Source organism: Astatotilapia calliptera, chromosome 4 (genome assembly GCF_964374335.1).
Source record: "Astatotilapia calliptera chromosome 4, fAstCal68.1, whole genome shotgun sequence".
Taxonomy (NCBI): Eukaryota; Metazoa; Chordata; class Actinopteri; order Cichliformes; family Cichlidae; genus Astatotilapia; species Astatotilapia calliptera.
Genome location: NC_137425.1, coordinates 14,320,852 through 14,342,047, shown reverse-complemented (window position 1 = coordinate 14,342,047; position 21,196 = coordinate 14,320,852). Strand labels below are relative to the sequence as shown.

General features: G+C 42.9%; 1 protein-coding gene across 1 annotated transcript in view; it reads right to left on the bottom strand.

The window, feature by feature from the left end:
* adcy9b (adenylate cyclase 9b) overlaps positions 1–21,196 on the bottom strand; it is a 44,963-nt gene that overhangs the window by 10,878 nt on the left and 12,889 nt on the right. The window contains exons 2-5 of the mRNA XM_026164962.2: positions 5,258–5,430; positions 2,241–2,351; positions 1,591–1,847; positions 101–203 (exon numbers count right to left, since the gene is read on the bottom strand). Of these exons, the coding sequence (XP_026020747.2) occupies positions 101–203; positions 1,591–1,847; positions 2,241–2,351; positions 5,258–5,430 (644 nt within the window). The remainder of the gene's footprint in view (positions 1–100; positions 204–1,590; positions 1,848–2,240; positions 2,352–5,257; positions 5,431–21,196) is intronic.

Below are 21,196 nucleotides of genomic sequence, written 5' to 3'. Positions count from 1 at the left end.
AAGCAAGCATACTATGCGTGCTTATCTGAATGACTCTCAGATCTTAGCTAGACCAAAGGTAACTATGTTAGGCAACATTTCATCACACACAAACACCTACCTCCTCCTGGTAGCTTATCCGGTACGCAGACTCCAGGCTCTTCTCCAGGAAGGTGAGGCTCAGCTTGTTTATTGGAGGTTTGTAAAAATAGTCCTTCATGAGACTGCAAGAGACACACAAAGTTACATTTTACAAGTACTTTCAGCCATTTTCACACATTCACTGGAACCCTCAGAGCATTTTGTAGACAATGGAGGTGCACGTGAGAGCACAAATGTGAAATTCAGACATTGCTTTACAAATAAGATGTTAATGTTAAAGAAAAAACATATGTTCACAGCCTTCCCACAAATGTATCGTTAACTAAAGCAACTATAAACGCTGCTAAAATGTATTAATTGTTCAATTATTGCTTTTTAATCTCTCCTAACCAACTTTATAATGAATTCATCCAAGCCATCAGTGTGTTTATTAGACCCCATTCATAGAAGGCTGTTCAAAGAAGTCTTACCATTAAGTGCTCTATTTATTTTTACTAACTGGCTACCCACCAGAGGCCTTTAACTTTGCTTAAAAGTTGATCCAATTAGATTTCCAATATTCATATTATTTAAAAGATTCTCAAAAAGAATGTTGTAAATCAGTTATGTGATCATTTGCAGAGGAATGGTTAAATGGAATGGATACAGTCTTGAATTCACCATGGCACCGAAAAAGCACTAGTAAAGGTTACTAATGACCTTCTTAAAGTCTATGACTGTGGACATTGCTGTGTGTTTGTCCTCTTAGACTTCAGTGTTGCATTAAATACTGTTGATGACGTTGAACATTTTATGACTTAAACTAGAACGCAGCACTGGCATTAAAGGAAATGCTCTGCACTGGTTTGAATTATATTTATCTGATTGGAGTCTATCAGGAGCCAACACTACTCCTCTTTTATACTCTCTACATTGGCTCTTAATAGATTGTGTTTTATTATATCCTTTTTGGCTATTATGGCACTTAGTGTTCTTATTTATTTTAGTCATTTTGTGTATAACACTTTGTGATAGTCTATGAAAAGTGCCTAATAGATCAGCTTTACTTGTTTGTTTAACTTTACTTCTAAAAGCTTCCTGAAAAATGTTCTGCTTATCCAGAAGATCATATTCTCGCATATTTCCAGATTCCTTTCATTGGCTTCCTCTACACACAAACCTTGAATATACAGGCCACATCATGTCTTAAAGACCTCACAGTACTATGTTACCACAATGTGAGCACTTAACTATTAGACTTTAGCTTTCAGGCCCTCGTCTGTGGAACCAGCTCACAGTTTGGATTCAGGAGACAGACACTGTCTCTACTTTTAAGGCTAAAAACTTTCCTTTTTGATAAAGCATATAGTTTGGGCTGGATCATGTGGGCCTGAAGCCTCCCTTAATTATGTTGCTAAAGACTCAGTGTGCTGAGAGGCTTCCCATGATGCACTGACCATTTCTTCTTCATTTCGGTGCCCATGTATTTATACAGTACGCCACTACTGCATATTGTTAATGCTGGATTACCTATCTTCTTTGATAACATCTACAAAGTGAGCATCACTCCTCTCCCTGAAGTTCTTGGATCGCAGAGGTAAGAGCGCTGAATGATCCATCCCCATGGCTCCTCCGCTCCATGTCTTCTTCTCCTTCTCCTGCAGCATCTCACACAGTGACGTCTGGCTGTTGGTCAAAGCTTCTAATCGAGGACTAAGCACCCCGTTTAAAGCCTTGGGGTTGCAGCCTGCAGAAATCACTGGGGAGCACTTCAAATTTGAGGCATCCTGAGGTGAAGAGGTGAAAGAGGTACTCGACTTTACAAAGAAGAACGTGTGATGTGGCTGTGGAAATGGGTCAGAAATAGTATGAAGGAGTCTGAATAGGAAATATGAAAGTTACAGGCTGTGCTTCAGCTGCACCAATTTAAATGGTTGTCTCTGTGGCACAGTTCATCTGGGACCCATAGAGTTCTACTTCTTTGAACTATTTTTGAGACCTTTTTTAGCTGCCGGGTATGTGTAAATGAAATATCTCTATGTGCCCATATTTGCTAGAACCATAATGACAAAAAGTAGACTAGACTATGAGTCTTTCCAAATGTGAAAGTCAGACAAATAACATTTTGACTGTTTAATATTGTTTTCTCTGTTTTGTTAAGGTGGTATCAACTAGCTAACCTTGCCACTGTTGGTCTTGTGGTCGTCATGGCAGCCATTGTGCACCATGCCTTCTTCCAGGACCTGATCCTCCCCTGCTATCAGTGCCACGCTGCAGGAAAGACAGGGGGACTGTGGGGTGATTAGACGGGTGACACAGAAGGAAAGGGAGTAGAGAAGAAAGGAAGAGAATTCATGAAGTAAGTGACGCAGATCAAGCAGAGCATACGAGCTGATAAAAATACAACAAGATACGTCGGTGTGATGCAGCTTTGCTGTGAGGGCAAAAGAGCTAAAATGTGCCATTAAAAGGCAAAGCAGGAACGCTAACATGTTTTAAATTAATCTAACAAACTCTGAAACACTTATGATAGTGTGTTTCAATGTTTAAAAAACAGTGATGGCAATAAAAGAGTTAACAAGTTGTGTGTAGGAGGTCTGCACTGGCTCAAGGTCTTTATTTTCAGGCGAGTGTGTCTGCGAGAGCGAGAGATCTGTGTGATACTTGTTGTGCTATGACTGACCATGACACAGAGAAGCACAAGGTGCCATAAAGTAGTACTGTGTAGCTTAAACAATGTAAATACAAAGAGATGGCAAATAATGTACACCTACTTGTCACATTAAAAACATGGAAACATTTGTGATTACGCCTGCCGTTCACGTTTCATCCTTTCACCTGCTCACAGTTATTAAGCTTTTTTTTTTCTAAGATGTCTTATCCTTCAGTGTGAGACTCATCCAGATTTGTGTGAGAGCTACGCTGAAGATGAAAAGCTGCAAATGAAGAAGTGATCAGTGGTAGGCAGACAGGTTTTGGCAGTACTTCCAAGGTCCCCTCTGCTTGAGTTAACTCATTTCCATACTGGGATGAGAAGCCAACCCCACCTTCCAGCCCTACCTCTTCTACCACTCACATGCCTTCCTTTTTTCTCTACTGCACCTTCACTCTCCACCTGTCCGGGTAGAGATAAAAGAGCTGTGCAGAGATCGCGGGGTGCAAACAGATGATTAATTTGGGTGAATTTATGCTACAGCAGTAAAGGTTTTTGAGGCTAATTAATAAAAAAAATGATGTGTTAAGGGTTTTGCTGAGTATGTTATGGCGGTACAATTTTGGCAAATGTGAAAATTTCCCTTCAAGGCAGAAATAAGGAGAAGATCGGCGATGGACACACAGGTAGGTCCATAAGCGTGTGGACAATGACACAGTTCTCATAGTCTTGCCTCTGTACACCACCATAGGGGATTTTAAATAAAGGACCAAGACTTTCAGTTTTAATTTAAGGCGTTTAACAAAAGTACCGAATTAACTGTTCAGGAATTACAGCCATTTTTATACGCAGTCAGACAAACTAAAATTATTATGAATATAAAGATTGTTCTAATATTTGGATGAAAATCCTTTGCGGTCAATGACTGCCTGAGGTCTACAATACATGCTGTTTTTCTTCCCTTGAGATGCTCTGCCAGGCTTTTACTGCTGCTTGTTTATGTGTCTCTCTGTATTCAGTTTTGTCCTCAGTAACTGAAAAGCAAGCTCTACTGGGCCAAGCTCAGATGACTGTCTTGGCCATTAAAGAATATCCAATTCTTCAGAATTTTCCAGAATATCCAACACCTTCTCGAACCACCTGCCTGCTCACCCTCCTGTCAATTAGATTTTTTTCCCCAACACCTAACCAGTGGCTCACCCCACTGCTCGTTCCGCGCCCATCCCAAGTAAGCAACTCTGAAACATTCACTTAGCTCATTACTCTGGTGCTCGCCCATGCCGTAGACTGGAAGTAACTCTCATCTCTTCTCTCCTAGAGTTGCTGTTCTGAGTTACCAGAGACTCTTTCCAGCACTTATCCCTGTGAAAAAAACCTTCCAGTGCAATAAACTCTGAACTGTGAGCTGTTGTCTCCCGGGTGTTGCTTTAGAGTCTATTTCACAGTTACACATTTCATCACTCATTAATCTTGGTTTCATCTGTCCAAAGAAGGTGTCTTTGAATACAGACTTTGACAATGATATGATTTTTTAACAGTATTTTTCCTAACCATGGCATTAATTCTATCTTTACTTCAATTGTCTTGTGTGGTCTTTCAGGACTTTTTGGTGTTGCTGAGCTGGTCAGTGCATTCAGTGTTTTTAACAACGCATCAGATTGTTGAATTGTCCATTGACTTTTTCTCTCTCTCTTCTCATTTTGGTTTTCAGCCCAATGATGGTCCTCCTTCGCTTTCATCTGCATCTCTTCAGACCTCATATGGAGTGTCAGTTAACAGCTAAATGAAATCTCAACACTTAGAATCAGATTGAGATATTACATCTGCTTTGTCTGTTTGTTGGGACGGGTCTCACTTGGCCATGAAACAACTATCCAAACGTCCTCTGAAAAAAGGGGAACTATGTATAAAAATGGCTACGTTTGTTAAACCTCATGAATTAAAGCTGGGAGTCTGCATCTCGTCACACTTCGCTTGTTTAATTTTTTTTAATCCACTGTGGGGTTGCACAAAGTCAAAAATGACCAAACTTGTGTCACCAGCCAAATACTTATGAACTGTATGCGATCAGCACTATAATGCTAATATGCTAATATGATTAGACAATATCTCTGTGTTTTTTGTTTAGATTCATACTCTTTAGAATTTAATATGCACTGAGGTGCCATGCAAACAGAAGCATATTTTATACAAGTGCACCAAATATGAAGCGGTAAATTAACAAATATGCTCAAGGTTAAGCTTATGTAAAAAATATGGATGTTTTGCATGGTGTGGATCAAAGCAATTCTGTTTTTTAGCTCCTTTAACACAAGACAATAGAAAGCTCAATGCATGCAAAAAGAAAAATGAAAATATTTATCAAAGCTCCTGATACGCCCACACAAAAACACAGAGCAAAGATGAACATCGAAGAGATTGTGACAGAACATAGAGCTCAGTGTTCTTCCTCAGGTGATATAGCTGTACAATGATAGATGAGCCCAAGAAAATATACTTATATATTTAACTACAAAGCTGATTCCCTTAGAGACAGCAACTTACCTTGGCTCTGTCTTGGGGAAGGGTGCAGGCCGAAGGGGCTCCATCAGGCGTGTGCACTCTGGACGTGGGACAGCAAGGATCTGCTTGCTCCGTCCCAGCTAATCCTATTTGGGAACAGGTACAGACGGAATGAGCCTCCATCTTCCTGCCAGAAATCAGATAGGTCTTTAGGCCTGAAGAGAGAAATGGAAACAAATAAAGAGAGGATGTCACTGACAGATCAGTTCTTATTCCCAGATCTAACTGGAAAAGGCCTGAGTTGGGCTTAGTTGTTCTTTTGTGGATAAAAGTATAGGCAGTTGTGGAGTTGTTTTAGGAGTCAGCAGAGGGTTTGTGGCCAGAATAAATCCCCACAGAGAATTATGCAAAGTTGGAAAATTCAAGTTTGCAGACATGATCCTTTTTTGTTTCCCTACACGTTTACAAAACTTTATCATCATTTTTGATGCATTTGTGCAGGTCTTTGCATTTCTGTCATTTCAATACACACAGTGTGAAAAAGACTAGCACTTTGATACCAAGTGACATCATCAGAGGCTGAAAAAGTTTACTTCTTTTACCAAAACTAGAAAAAACCCCAAAATAAACCAAAAAGAAACATTTGAGACCTAAACTAGTGGGTCACAATGTAATGGTTAATGTCCCAATGCTATATCTATCATTTCAAGTTGATATATACAAACAAGTAAAACTTCTTTCAAGAGTCCCATTTCCTGCCCACAATCATGTCTTCTTCATGTGAAAACAGCATTTTACGTTTTAATATTTGTCTAATATTTAAATGTTTTTGATGATCTGAAACATTTAAGTGTGACAAACATAAAAAAATAGGAAATCAGGGAGGGGGCAAACACTTTTTCACACCACTGAATTTCTCCCCAATTCCCCCATAGCCCGAGGAAGGATTTCCGTATAGCAATTTCTGAATTAATTCCATTTCTCCTTCTTGATCTTCACCTTCTCCATAATGAGAAATGTAATCTTTCATATATGCGTAATATGGGTGCATGTGCATGTAAGTGTGGGTGTTCATGTATTCCTTTCCGCTGACCATGAAACAGCCAAATATTTGAACACCTGCTTCCTCCTGCCTCTATCAACATGTCCATTTCCATTACTCCTGCAAGTTATGTGTATTTGTATGCATCTCTTTGCTGTTGTGACACGTCATAGCCACACTAACAGGTTATCTGTGTTTGTCAGCAGCATAGGTTAGTACCTGCAACTGTGTGCTTAGCTACATAATTTAACTGTCAGTGAAGCTGCAGCCTCAGGCTCTGAGCATTGTATGCACTAAGTACTTCAGACAGGCCTGCCACTGGCTCTGCTAAGCCACCCTGGGGCTCCACTCTCTGACACACACACACACACACACACACACACACACACACACACACACACACACACAAACCACACGTATGCCACAAGGGAACAAAGTCTTAGTTTAAGATGAACACACGAATTAAGAAGCAAGACACAAAAATAAGAATGCATACAAAAAGATCGATGTACCGTTTATGAGACACTCACAAAAACAGCATCGCTAAACGCCTACACACTTAGTAAAACACACGTACACAAAGCAAGCAGAAGTATAGATGGATGACTTCACTGTAGCTGGGTGGATAGTCAGGTGGATGAGATTCAAGGACGGGAAATGAAAGCGGTAAACAGCAGTTACAATGAACCATTTCCCCGCATCAGTGATGCAGAATGGCACAGCAGATGAGGAGAGGCAGCAGGAAACTGAGGAGAGCTTTTGACTGCCTCCGAAAATGAAAATGTGCGAGAGTGAGTGTGTGAGAGTGAGTGTGTGTCAAAGACAGATCCAGAGACACAAACACACACACACACCACTCGCACGCAGCATGACTGATTTCATTAGTTTGCTAATCAAATCCTACACTGCCTCCCATTATGACACACCGTCTTCTGCTTCTGCTGATGGGTCAACAAGGTTATTTTCCCCTTCTCTTTCTGCTTCTCCTGTCTTCTTTTATCCTTTCTCATCAGTATCTCTGAAGCAGAAATGAGTTCCAGTGACATGCAGTGTTCTCACAACTTCCGCAAGTCATCCTGGAGTGACGCAGGTAAAGTAGAAGATGCCTTAAATGACTTTGAGTCGAGAAATGTGGTGTAATTGTTGCCTTGCCTTTTTATTGACATTTTCACAACCCAGATCGGGAGCCTTTGAGTTAGAGAGAGTGCCAGATTTTCATTATTTATTAATATATTTATACTCTCAATTAATGCAAATCGCGCAGTAAAAGCAAAGGCGCCCGCTGAGTAATAATAAAACTGCATATTATGGGAACCAACCCAAATTCATCTTAACAGAAATCCCTGGACCATTTAGCCTCTATTCCCAAATACTGTGAAAGCTTATTAAAAATAATGAGGTATGTCAAGACAGAAAATGTGTGTAGCAACAAATTACTAGACAGAAAAGATAAAAGGCAGAGAGAGCAGGTTTGCCAGTGCAAAGAATATCGATCCATTATCACTCCACTTCAGAAAAGTCAGGGCGACACATATTTTTCTTTCTGTGCTAGAGCAGATGGTCTGTTAGTTTAGAAATTTAAAGAAGAGGTGATGCAACACAGAGGCAAACATGCTCCTATCCCGACACTGTTAAATGTGTTTCTAGCATCAAATTGTCATGGCTGTGTGCAGGCAGGCAGAGAGGAAGGACACAAAATGCAGGACTCTCGGAGGCAAAAATGAACTCGGAATAAACTGCTTTATTGCAGGCTGCTGATAGAACAGAAGACTAACTAAACTGGAAAATATAAACTAACAAGCAAGCAAAACAGGTAGCAGAACACATAGCGTAAGGGTGAGTAGATATTTACGACGCAACAGAGAACAAAGGAATCACAGGGCTTATATACACGGGGGAGTAATCAGGGAATGGAAAACATCAGGGAGACACAGCTGGGAGGGATTGGGCTAACGATCATGGCTCAAGAGTTGGGAGTTCGTCTTGTAATCGGAAGGTTGCCGGTTCGAGCCCCGGCTCCGACAGTCTCGGTCCCAAGGACACTTGTCCCTTGGGCAAGACACTTCACCCGTTGCCTACTGGTGGTGGTCAGAGGGCCCAGTGGCACCAGTGTCCGGCAGCCTCGCCTCTGTCAGTGCGCCCCAGGGTGGCTGTGGCTACAATGTAGCTTGCCATCACCAGTGTGCGAATGTGTGTGTGAATGGGGGGATGATTGTGTATAGTGTAAAGCGCTTTGGGGTCCTTAGGACCAAGTAAAGCGCTATACAAATACAGACAGACCATTTAACGAGACAGGAAGCAGGTAAAACTGAACACACCGACACCAGACACGGACCTTCAAAGTAAAACAGGAAGCAAGAAACAATTTACAAAGATGCAGACCGACACTGAACTAAACCTAGAATAATAATCAATAATATAGAAATATACCAAAATATAAGAAACTGACAAAGCTGGGTCAAAATGACCCAGAACCGTGACACAAATTCAAATATTTGTTTGTTTTAATAGAATAAAATGTTTCAGTTTTGATGTGGCTAAGTTGTCTCTTTACCATTTTCAATTTAAGCCTCTATTTTATTTTTTTATATTTTGCTTCCCAGGAGCCAGACTTACTTTTAATTTTAAATGTAATTTTTAAAAAATGGTCTATAGCAATAGTTCCTTGGACTGCTTTTTCACTCGTTTTCACTCCAGTCTTTGAACCATTTTCAGAGGAATGTTTTTTGGTTTGTTAAGCCACTTAACCCTGACCTCTGAAATATTCAAGCATAAAAAAGGGACCTAGCTAAAGAGGATGAACCAGTGTTGTGTTTAAATATGACAGATAACGTAGCAAATCTTTAGGCACTTTGCTACTAACAGCCTGACACAAAAATATCTTTTGTGAATATATTTTTGCCACAACAACATGATTCCCAAAGGATCATTAATAGAAATACAAGAGAAAGAGTTGAAAAGAAAAAAAGGCTGAGGTATGCCAAATTACAAAAGTCCTGGACTGAAAATCGGTGACAACAGGTCTGATGGGGTGATGAACCCAGAATAAATGAATAAATAAATGAATGTCTTTAAAGGAGCCTGGAGAACTACTCCTGAAGACTGCTTAAAGAAATTAGAAGAAAGCTGCCTAAGTGAGTTCAGGCTGTGTTGAAGAATAAAGGTGCTTGTATCAAATATTGACTTTCAAGGTCATTAGAATTATACAAACCAACTCACACCTCCGATCAGCCAAAAGAGAAGAGGAGCAAGATGAACAAACTGCCCAGGCTGGCAAAGTTTCCAAGTATGTTATCAGTGTGGTCACACGAGATTTTATGCAGCTTTGTGTGCCTGCTCCTGACCACTTGAGGACAATCTGTCATCTAACCTTGTAGCAGCTGAAATTGCGCTGTCAGCCAGTAGAGTATGGCTCGGATAAGCAGCTGGATACATAGCTCACTTCATTTAATAGGGTCCAATATCTTCATAGTATAGCTGCACTCTAAAGTCCTCGTGGCAGGATAAAAGGTCAGGAAACTGTGAGATCCAATTGATTCTTTCCTGCTGTGTAGGTTTCAGTACATCTGTCACTCTATGTACATTTGTTTGATAGTCTCTTAGGCAGGTATGTGATTGTGCTGGCCCTTCTACATCTCCCATGACCTTGGGTTAATAGAAGAGCATCATTAGCAGCAGCCTCTGGGCGGTATGGGACTTGAAGTGTCCTGTCTTCTGCTATCAGCTGACAGGGAACAGTAGATAACCTTTCCCCATGAGAGCCTAGTTACATTATCTCCCTCTCCAAGCCCTTTTGTTCAGGACAGAGGAGGGTGAAATGAGAAAACACTTTGCAAACAAATAACATCATCAGCCCTACTCCTCCCTTCCTCTCACCTCTTCATGGCACGTCCAAGCTCTCGTGGGACAATAGCCACCTCTGAGTGTCTCAGTGCAGAGGTTGGGTGTGCCAAAAAAAACATGCAGAAAAAAAAAAAACGATGAATGAGCACACGCACACAAACACACTGCGGTGGTCATTTCAGGCACTCTTAATGTATCCATCTGTGCAAAGAGAAGGACAACTAAATTGGAATGCGAACATTAAGTAACAAAAAGCATAGATGCCACACACTCTTACACTGTCCTATATGCAACAAGCAGAACATAGAGGGAATAGGACCAAAGAAAGGCAAATCATTATCATAGAAAAACACCCCTCCTGCTTCCCCACTGGGATATACAAAAGTAGAAAAGAAGAACAGATAATTCACATTGGGGAAAAAAATAGCACATGAATGCAACAGGTACAGTAGCCATAAATATAAAATGTTCTGGACATTTATCACAAAGCAACACCTTTTGCTTTCAAGTTCCATTTGCAACCCAAGTGGGACTCAAAAGCCAATGCTGCAGTCCCAGGGAGGTTTATTAAAAGCAACCGAACACAAAGGGCAGCAAAGAGGAAAGGAGTGTTGGCAGATTTACTGGAATCAGCACACAAACACACACTCACACACATACACACACACAAACCTATCATGCGGCTGATCTTTCCATAATGACAGGTTCACTTTCCGGGGCCAGGTATCTGAGCAGGAGGGCATTCGAACAGGTGGTGCAGAGTAACTAGCACTGCTAGGCTGGGCAGTTCTCCATGCCATGTTGGCACTACCAATAAGAAGCGTCCCTTCCTTCTTCCTCTGTGTCTCCGTCCAGAGATATTCTGTACATCCTGTCCCCGGTAAAGGCAGGAGGAACAACAGGAAATCTTTCCGGCATGGCAGGCTGCTTGGAAGAATGTCATTGCTCTGGTGAAGTGGACAGCCATAAGAGGTAGAGATTAGTTTAAAAAGAGGAAAAAAATGTAAAAGGATAGATCTATGAGTTTGTTTGTGGTGGTAGTGGGTAAAAAGTAATTTGTGAGTGAACCTATTCAGTCAGAAAACATAAATGACGTGTATGCATTTTTCATAAGGAATCCCACAGGGACTCAGCTGTCATATCTGTCAGTAAAGGAGAACAGTGAATTTGCGTACATCTCTATGCCCAGCATCCATGGGAGACCGGGAAGGAAAGTAAGTGGTGGCCTTCTAGTTGTGCTGAGCCAGTGTTTCTTCTGAGATTTTAAAGGACAGGTAGGCAGAATTATTTCCAATGTCAAGGTAGGAAAGACTTCCTCCTCTGTCAGAGAATGTCAGAGACGGTTAAAGAGAGCGGGCTGTTTCACATGCTGACTTTGCCAATAACACATCCTCTTCTGAATAATATATAGGCCAGGTTTTTTAAATATTGTTCCATTAACTACGTGCACCAATCAGCCACAACACTAAAACCACATCTCTAGAATTGTATCTGCCCGTTCGGTCCACCAAAACAGCTGTGATGCATCGCAGCACAGATGCTAGCCCTCCAGAGGGAGGTCTGGCACTGGAATAGTGGCAGTTTAGTTGGGTTGCTAGTTGGTCCTCAGTGGACCTGGCTTGTTTTGGCGCATCCCATGGGTGCTCAGTTACGCTGGGATCTGCAAGCAGATCAATGCAGTCTGCTTTTTCAGAGACATAAGAGAGAATTCAGAAAGACATAGTACTTAAAATATCCTGAATAGCAATCTAAGAATTCTGCAAAAGCAGAGACGGTGGTAAAACTTTTCAAAAGATTTTAATTACTGTCATGGTCCTGGGCCATGTGGGCCCAGTATTCTTAGTTCCTTGTATTTTTGTATTTCGTTCCTTAGGCCATGTTTCCTGAGTTGCCCTGTTGTGTTGTTCCCTAAGTGTTTTCCCTTCGTGACTCTTACCCCCTGTGTGCCCCTCTGTGTATTTATGAGCCCTCGTCTCTCTTTGTGTTTTATTCTATGTTTTCCCCAGCCCGTTATGTCTGTGTTCTCCCCGTGCTCTCTCTCCTCCTGTCTGAACCTCTGTACTTCCTGTTTTACTTTGCCCGTCTCCCGTTAGTGTTGTGTTCACTCCTGCCGTGTCTTGTTATGATTATCAGTGTCACCTGTGTTCCCCGTGTGCTCCCACTTCCCTCGTTAACCCTCTGTGCATTTATGTCTGCGTCTCCCTCAGTTCTGTGTCGCGTTCTCTCTCATGTTGTGTGTGTTCCTCCCTGTGTCTCTTGGCGAGCTTTGTATTTAGTTTTCCCAGTTTAGTTTTGTATTTCCTACGTTCTGCCTCTCCAGCATTAAAGCTGTGATTTTTTGAGTTCATCCCCGTGTCTGTGAGTTTTGCATTTTGGGTCCTCCTCCCGCCTGCCACACAACGAATCATGACAGAAGAACGCGACCACGACATGGACCCAGCAGCTCACAACCCCTCTGCCGAGCTCCGTGAGGACCTGATTTACACGGTGGAATACCACTGTCAGGAGTGGGGAGCGCTGCCAAGAGGAGGTTACCGGGAGACCGTAGCCATCCGCCTACAGAGTCTTCGTCCTCGTCTGGCCCAGCCTCAGAGTCTTCGGCTTCTGCTCCTCCTGGTCCAGCTTCAGCCTGTGCTTCGCCTGGTCCAGCTTCATCCGAGTCTTCATCCTCGTCTGGTCCAGCCTCCACCTCTGCCACACCTGGTCCGGCCCCGTCATCGCCTTCAACGTCGCCTAGTCCGGCCCCGTCGTCGCCTGGTCCGGCCCCGTCATCGCCTGGTCCGGCCCCGTCATCGCCTTCAACGTCGCCTGGTCCGGCCCCGTCATCGCCTGGTCCGGCCCCGTCATCGCCTTCATCGTCGCCCGGTCCAGCCTCGGCCTCTGCTCCGCCCGGTCCAGCATCGGCCTCAGCTCCTGCTTCGCCGTCGCCTGGTCCAGCATCGGCCTCAGCTCCTGCTTCGCCGTCGCCTGGTCCAGCCTCAGCCTCTGCAGCGACGCCTGGTCCGGCCCCCGCATCGCCACAGTCTGGTCCTGCCTCGTCTGGTCCTGCCTCGTCTGGTCCTGTGCCCACCGGGCCATGGCCAGCACGCCTAACACTGGAGAGCCGCCGCTGCCTTCCGCGCGGCCGGCCCCTGAACTGCTCCGTCATCTCCTTCGCCGCTGCCGCTGCCTTCCGCGCGGCCGGCCCCCTGAACTGCTCCGTCGTCTCCTTCGCCGCCGCCGCTGCCTTCCGCGCGGCCGGCCTCCTGAACTGCTCCGTCGTCTCCTTCGCCGCCGCCGCTGCCTTCCGCGCGGCCGGCCTCCTGAACTGCTCCGTCGTCTCCTTCGCCGCCGCCGCTGCCTTCCGCGCGGCCGGCCTCCTGAACTGCTCCGTCGTCTCCTTCGCCGCCGCCGCCGCTGCCTTCCGCGCAGCCGGCCTCCTGAACTGCTCAGTCGTCTCCTTCGCCGCCGCCGCTGCCTTCCGCGGGGCCGGCCTCCTTTGCCCGTCTCCCGTTAGTGTTGTGTTCACTCCTGCCGTGTCTTGTTATGATTATCAGTGTCACCTGTGTTCCCCGTGTGCTCCCACTTCCCTCGTTAACCCTCTGTGCATTTATGTCTGCGTCTCCCTCAGTTCTGTGTCGCGTTCTCCCTCATGTTGTGTGTGTTCCTCCCTGTGTCTCTTGGCGAGCTTTGTATTTAGTTTTCCCAGTTTAGTTTTGTATTTCCTACGTTCTGCCTCTCCAGCATTAAAGCTGTGATTTTTTTGAGTTCATCCCCGTGTCTGTGAGTTTTGCATTTTGGGTCCTCCTCCCGCCTGCCACACAACGAATCATGACAATTACATTTGATTAGCGATTTAATATAATGTACTATGCAAAGGTCTTGAGCCTTCCCAGATTTCATTATGGGAAATGGGGAAATAAGCGCAGCGATTTATTGAAACAATAAGTATATTATATATTGCACTTTATCAGGCTTTTCATCAGACCGTGATGAAGATTTAAGAGTCAATAGGACTGAGTTTGCATCTGCCCTACCAAAGAGCAACTTCTAGATAAGCTTTTCGAGCACACAGCACTTCCTTTTTTGGTTCTTGACAGCCACCCTTCCACTGAGACAATTTCTGACGAGGCTTCAGTGAACAGTAGATGGATCAACTGAAGGGTCAGATGCATCTCTCAGGTCCTGTGTCAGGTCTTTGTTGGAGTTTTCTTTTTTCTCAACAGCATGACTGACACTGTTCACCTGCTGCTGCTTGGGATGAATCTTCTTTATCCTGCACTCGATCACTTTCCTCAATTTTTTTTTTTTTTATGTACACAATGACAAGATATGCCAGGTTTTGGCTAATAGCTCACAGAGTCAACTAAAGGACTGTGAACAAATTACGTTTTTCCAACAGGCTTTTAAAGTTCCTCAGAATCAATTTTAAATTGTATTTTTGTTAAGTTTTCTGTTATGTGTACATTTGTACACTTGTATTATTCATAGGCGACGTTAAGAAGCTGAACAAACTAACAAACCAGTGAAATGAGTGGAGTGAAAACGAGTATAAAAAAACAAAAAACAAAAAAACCAGCCAATGTGCAAAGAAAAACTTTAAAAGACCTTCAGAAAGCCTGGAGAACTGTTGCTTGAGACCACTTTAAAAACTAAATTAAAAATTTGAATAAAGTCTGGCTCCTTTCAAGCACGATACGAGAAATCAGGAGTGGCTCAAGACTTTGGAAAAGTGCAGAATGTAGTTTTTATGCAGGACAGGGCACTCTACTGTCCTGCTCACGAGGCTGCTGCTTTCAGGAACCGCCACTGTATACATAAGCAAGCATGTCAAGCAAAATCATCACTCTCATCTGCATGTGTTGCACATTGCCAGTCTTTCCAACAACAACAACACATTATCAGTGCCAAGCATTACGTTTTGCAGACGGGGATACAAATAAACCTGTGCCTTGCTTGTACACGTCAAACTCAGTGAAGCCCAGCTAAATCAACAGAGTTTTTCTCAACCCTAGATAACCAGAGTGACCTCTCAAAACAAGTTACATAAGCCTGTACTCAAAAAAAAAAAAAAAAAAATGAAGAAGAAACAGCAGGTCTTGCACAGCACCTGGGCCTTCTCAGCATTTGCTTTCCAGGTTCAGGACAAAAATATGTCACTATACTGAGACTCACGTCCGAGTACTTCTCTGCTTACACACAAACACACTGTCCCAGCACAACAAGTCATTCTGAGGCCTTTCTTCCCGTTGGAATCTCTTAATATCCTTTTCCTTTCTCTTTGTTCCACACAGGGGTGGCACTAACACTAAATTTCCACATTTGGTCTGGGCTTTCCTTTTTTTTCCTGAATTCAGTCGGGCCCTACCACAGCTCACTCAAAACAACAATAGAAACACTTGACATCTCTCCAAAGTCTTGACTCTCGCTTGGCTGTGTCTGTCTCTTACGCTCTCCGCACTCTTTCTGTATTCTGTGCCTACGATCCCTCCATCCCCGACAATCCCATGCTGCCGCGGTCTACTGGCAGATACAGTTGACATCCCTCAAAAATTCTTAACACCCCCCTTCCTTTGCACAGTGGCCTGTATTTTCTGCATGTTTTTGTCAGTCTTGCTGTAGCTCACTGTCTTTCTTTGACTTGCCCGCTCTCTCGCTCTCTGTCACAAATCCAAATATCCTCCATGTTCTTTTGTGTTCACAACGATATCCGCTTGCCTCATCGCCACATCGGCGTAGAGCACTCTTCTCCACAAAGAAGCACTCCGACTGACATCGTCCCAAAAGCTCAGCCTCACTTTCCATCTTCTGCTTTTTACCTCATCACATTTCACACTTCACCCACACACACACAATGAAAGGTAATTCCCTCGTTCTTGCTCACATAATGGTGACCATATGGCTTCTTTGCCATTCAGCACGTCTGTCTACGCTGCAGAAATAGCCAAATGTGCAAGCTTTTCTTATGGAAACGCTTTTAATGTTCTTTTTTTAAATCTGACGAACGAACATTGTTAAAGGTTAAGTAGGTGAACTGATGTAACGCACCATCCAAAGTGTTTCAACAGATAATGCACTTGATTCATGTTTTTATTTTATTTTAGGAAAAGTCACACTACTGCAAGCCTTCCAGTACACGTTTTTTGTTTAACTCTTTTTAAGTTTTTCAGCCATCACACATACACCCCTTTTCAAGGTTTCACATATCAAAAGAAAATCGTCTGACCCATGCCAGGATCTAAAATGAGGGAAATAAACATCGGATGAACAAAAATGACATATTGCAATGTGGCATTATTTATTTAACAGAAACCAAAGAGCAGAAGCAGTGGGTACACTGCACAGTGGGTACTGTTTCTTCAGGAATTAAGAGGATAAGTAGCAATCAGGTGCCGCTAATCCAAATGCATTTGATTAATTGATCATCAGCAAGTGTGAGCACATCTATGAAAGCAGATGTTTTGGCAGTTTTTTTGGAGTAGGCGAGTGTTCAAGGAGGAAAGACATCAGTAATGTGATGAATGAAGCTAAATGCCCGACTGCAGTCAAACATTTTGAAGTCCAATATTCTGCAGTGAGAAAAATTGCGTAGATTTAGGCACAACTATCTTTCTTGTTAATTTTATTTTTTTAACCTGGAACGCTTTCCCCATCTCCTCCAGTGTTTGCCTGTCTAAGCCCTTTCGCTTTATGAGAACCATAGGCCATTGATGACTCCCTGTACCCTGCCAGTGCACCTGGATCTTGGCAATCCCCAGTTTTTATTTTCTGATCAACGCCTTTACCTCAAGGGGAGGTAGTTCAAATTTGTCTGACTTTTACCCTTTGATTTGTCCAGCATGAGCGTCCCTACCAGGAGCTCATGCTTCTAATGGCATAGCTCTGCAGGTCATTAAAATACACAAGTCGCCACACCTGCCGTGAAACGGCTGCATGGCAGGCAGAAAATAGACCCAAAATGCAGGCCTCAGGAGACAAACTGAAAATCATAAACAGCTTTAATGGTGAGCTTTCACAAAATACAAAACAACTGTAGGATAGTGAATCCAAAACTACAACTAACTAGGAGGCAGCAGGCAACAAAGAACTCGGGGGGGGGGTAAGGCAAATAAATAGACACCAGGTAATGAGGGGAGAGGAAACGGGTGGGTGGACAGCTGAAACTAATCACAGAAGATGAGACAAGGGAAGCAGAGCTAAATACAAAACATGAGCGGCAAAGACCGTCAAAATAGAAAAGAAAATATCACAGAAGCAAACTTGACAGAGACAAAGGACAAACAAATACACAGAACAGGAATTAAAAAGGGGATTAACAAACCTATGACCAACTAAAGCAACCAAGGAACTAAAGGTACAAAATTAAATAAATACAAGAAGAGCAAGAAGAACACTATAAACAGAAGACTAGGAGCTCTATCGAATAGAAGCTGAAAACTAAATAACAACACCAAAAGGAAAGCATATCAGGTATAGGGAAATAACGTTAAGCTAAATAACAGCAATACAGAATACAGGACGATAATGCAAAGACAATCAAAAATACAAACTTAGAGAAAACCTAAAAATCCCCAAAACCACAAGAGCATGCTGGTATCTCCTCCAGTATCTCCTCCTGGCTGTGAAAAGTGCTGTTTGAGTGCTAGGAGCTAATGGTGTTCCTCCTATTTATCACAATATGATGCTAAAATATGCTGTCTGAAACTCAGTTCTCTTCATCCATTCTCTTAAATAAAACAAATAAAATGCCAACATCCATGAAAAATTGCACATTTAATTAATTGTCAGAAGACAGTCTCATAACTGAAATTCGATTTCGTTACAGGCTGAACTATCTCAGCCAGAGATGCTATTGACCCACAGCTATGAGCAGCGCTCCCCTATTGATTAAACAGCGACCACATTTGTGGCTCCGGGTAAATGATCAAAGCAAACAGCCGACAGAGGCCAACCTCTCCCTCCCTTTCATGCGCCAGCTGTCTCACAAACTTTGCTAACTCAACATTTTGATTAATGGTGTCTTCACTGGGGGTTGATGACGGAAATTTGCTGGATCTTCTGCCGAGCACTGTGCCGCTCCCCTGAGGGCTCTCTAACTAGAACAGGCAAGTGATACAGCAAAAGTAAATGAGGATGCTAACTACAAATTCAGCTTACCCCAGAAACCCCTCCACTGTATACCGCCTGAGACAAACACAAAAGTCATGTATGCTTTTGCTTCTACATCCTCTTAACAAGTGTCATAATTAACAGTTGTGTTGCATTTCACATCTCAGTGAAGAGGAACAGTTTGATACGGAGGCTGCGAAGATAAACACTGCTGCAATGTCACAGCGTTGATGAAGGTGCCATTTGAAAAACAGCAGTTGCAGCAGTCTGACTCAACAATGAGACAGCAACAAGATGGAGGTTAGAAAAACTGAAAAAAAGAAGCATGGAGTAAGAGTAATAAGCTGCATAACTTATTGAAAGTTATGCAGCAAACAAAGGGGGATGACCTCTGTTGGGGATATATCAGGTACTTAACACACAAACACACACATGTGCTGTAAGTCAGCAACAGCTTTAAAAGGTGACAGCAGAGAAATTCCCTGGGGCTATGAAGTATGTGTACGGGGGAGCAGCTGATAAATGCAGAAGGACTGTACCACACTAAAGCCAAGGGGAAAACCTGAAGCTAAGGCTGGGAGATCAGTTCATACACCAGAGAGACCAGGAACACCGGCAGTTTAAGGAAACATTGGTGATGCTTTTTGCTCCGTATCCATTTTCTTCCATGTATAGAATCCAGGGTTGCAGGAGGGCTAGGTGAAAGGCAGCCTTCCATCCTGGATGGTTGGTAGTCTGTTGCAGGGCTAGCACACAGAGAGAGACAGACAACCATTCACACCACATTCACACCTACGGCCGACTTAGAATCGCTAATTAACCCAACTCTGTGCGTGTCATTGGACTGTAGGAGGAAGCAGGAGTACCTGGAGAGAACACGCAAACTCCACAGTAAAAAACATCAGCTGGCTGGTGGATACAAACTAGTCACTGCACCACCACTAAACACTTAAAAAATTATTACTGTGAAGTGGAAGTTATGTATTGTTAAAAACAACATTTCATACTAATTTCACTGATCTTAGTCATATTTCCTGTGAGGCCAAAACCTAATAGTTCATTCCTTTGTTCCTGTGGTGCTCACTTAATTACACATTAATTATCCTGTTAGAAAGATGCAGTGTTGCTGGAACATCCAGTCTTGTGGACGTTGTTCTGGCCTGGTGAAGCTACTAAAGATTAGGCAGGTGTTTTTGTTTGTTAACATTATTTTTTAATTCTCTTTGCTCCTCCATAGGAAAGCAGGGAGGGAGAGCGGCTCGGACTCAAACCTGGATCGCTGTGTTTCAGCCTCCTTGCAGTCTGAGACAGCTGGTTTTAATGTTGTGGCTGACGTACTAGCTCAGCCAAAAATGATTTTACAGTTGACATTATGTTAGCTCATATTTATGACTGTATCAGACAAACAGAACAAATACCAACTTGACATTTCTTTGTTAGGTTAAGCCTCGTGAATTCAACTGATGAAATGATGAGGATACACGATAGAATTTGCTTTCTTCACATAGTCTTCATTCTTCCTGATTCCTTCTACCTTGATGAGATTCCCAGTTCCAGATGCACTGAAGCGTCCCCACAGTATAACGCTTCCACCACCACATTTCACCGTGGGGAATGCTGTCCTTTGGGTTGTATATCTCTCCCTTCTTTCTCCAAATATAAGCAGCATCTCTGTGGCCAAAGAGCTTTAGTTTCATGTCATATGACCAGTATCTATAATCTTTCTCCAGGTTGTCCTTTGCATACTTCAGTCTGGCTTGAAGGTGTCTCTCCAACAGAAGTGGAGCTTTTTTTTTATCTGTAGCCTTGCAGTCCATTCCTGTGTACGGTTCCAGTGATTGTCTTCTTTCAGACTACAATTACTGACTTGGCTAAGCTATCCACTCATGTCTTGGCAGTTGTTCTGGAGTCTTTAGACACATCTCTCACTAGTTTTCTTTCCAGAGTCTTTGAAATCTTTCACTTCCTAATTCTGCCAGGCTTGTTCTGTACTCTGTGGCTCTCTTTGAATTTCTTGGTGATACTTCTCACTCCAGTTCTTGACACTTTTGTATATCTATGTCCTGCTTTGTGAGCATCGACAGTTCTTTTTCTCAAGTATAAACTGATTTATTTTGTTTTTGGCAAGAAGCTTTCTCAGGTGACAGCTCAAACTCTTGCTGATGTTTTTATACTGTGCGTAAACTGGAAGATAACAGTCAGTTTTAACTTAATTTTGCAGGTTTTGAATAAAGTTAAAGCACATCACTGCTGAATTATGTAAGACAAAATTACACAACAGAAAATCATTACACAAAAGTGAGACAAGGGTGACAAAAAAAAAACCTAAATGGTTCAAGAGGAAGGTCAAAAATATTACAGAAATGTCCTTAACAGTAACACAGGAAGGGTGTGAGAGACAAACATTTCAAAATACTTCCGCATCCACTGAAAGGAGAGAGCTAAAATTGGCCTCAGACACTCTAAAGTGAATTTACCAGCTGCTAATAATGAAGAACTTCACCGCTGTGCATTCACAACAAACCCAAATATGCCCACAAGTTCAAACGGAGGAAAACATTTTTTTTTTTTTTACTTCATGCAGCACGCCCACACAAACGCGCTCCATCAATCCGTGCATGTTGAGTACGGTAGCAGGCTTAAGCAAGCACCGACTCCCCGTCATCTTTCATCATTCATAATTCATATAGCCATTTATCACACACTCACTCCCGCTGTGCACACTAACAAGTCACTACAGCACTACAAACATGGAAAGGGTGTGGCTGTATGTGTGGGTGATTGCATTTAGCGTGCTCAAACCAAAAAATAAATAAATAAATTGCAAAAGTAGGTGTTTTGTGACTGAGAGGTGCGCTGTGGGTGGACTGAGTGTTGTGTGTCACCTTAAGAGTGAGCACCATCTGTCAGTGTCAGTAAAGGCTGGTGTGCATCTATTAAAAAGGAGTGCTGGCATTTTCTGTACCCTTGAACACAAAGGGGGGGGGGAAGAAGCTTAGGATGCATCG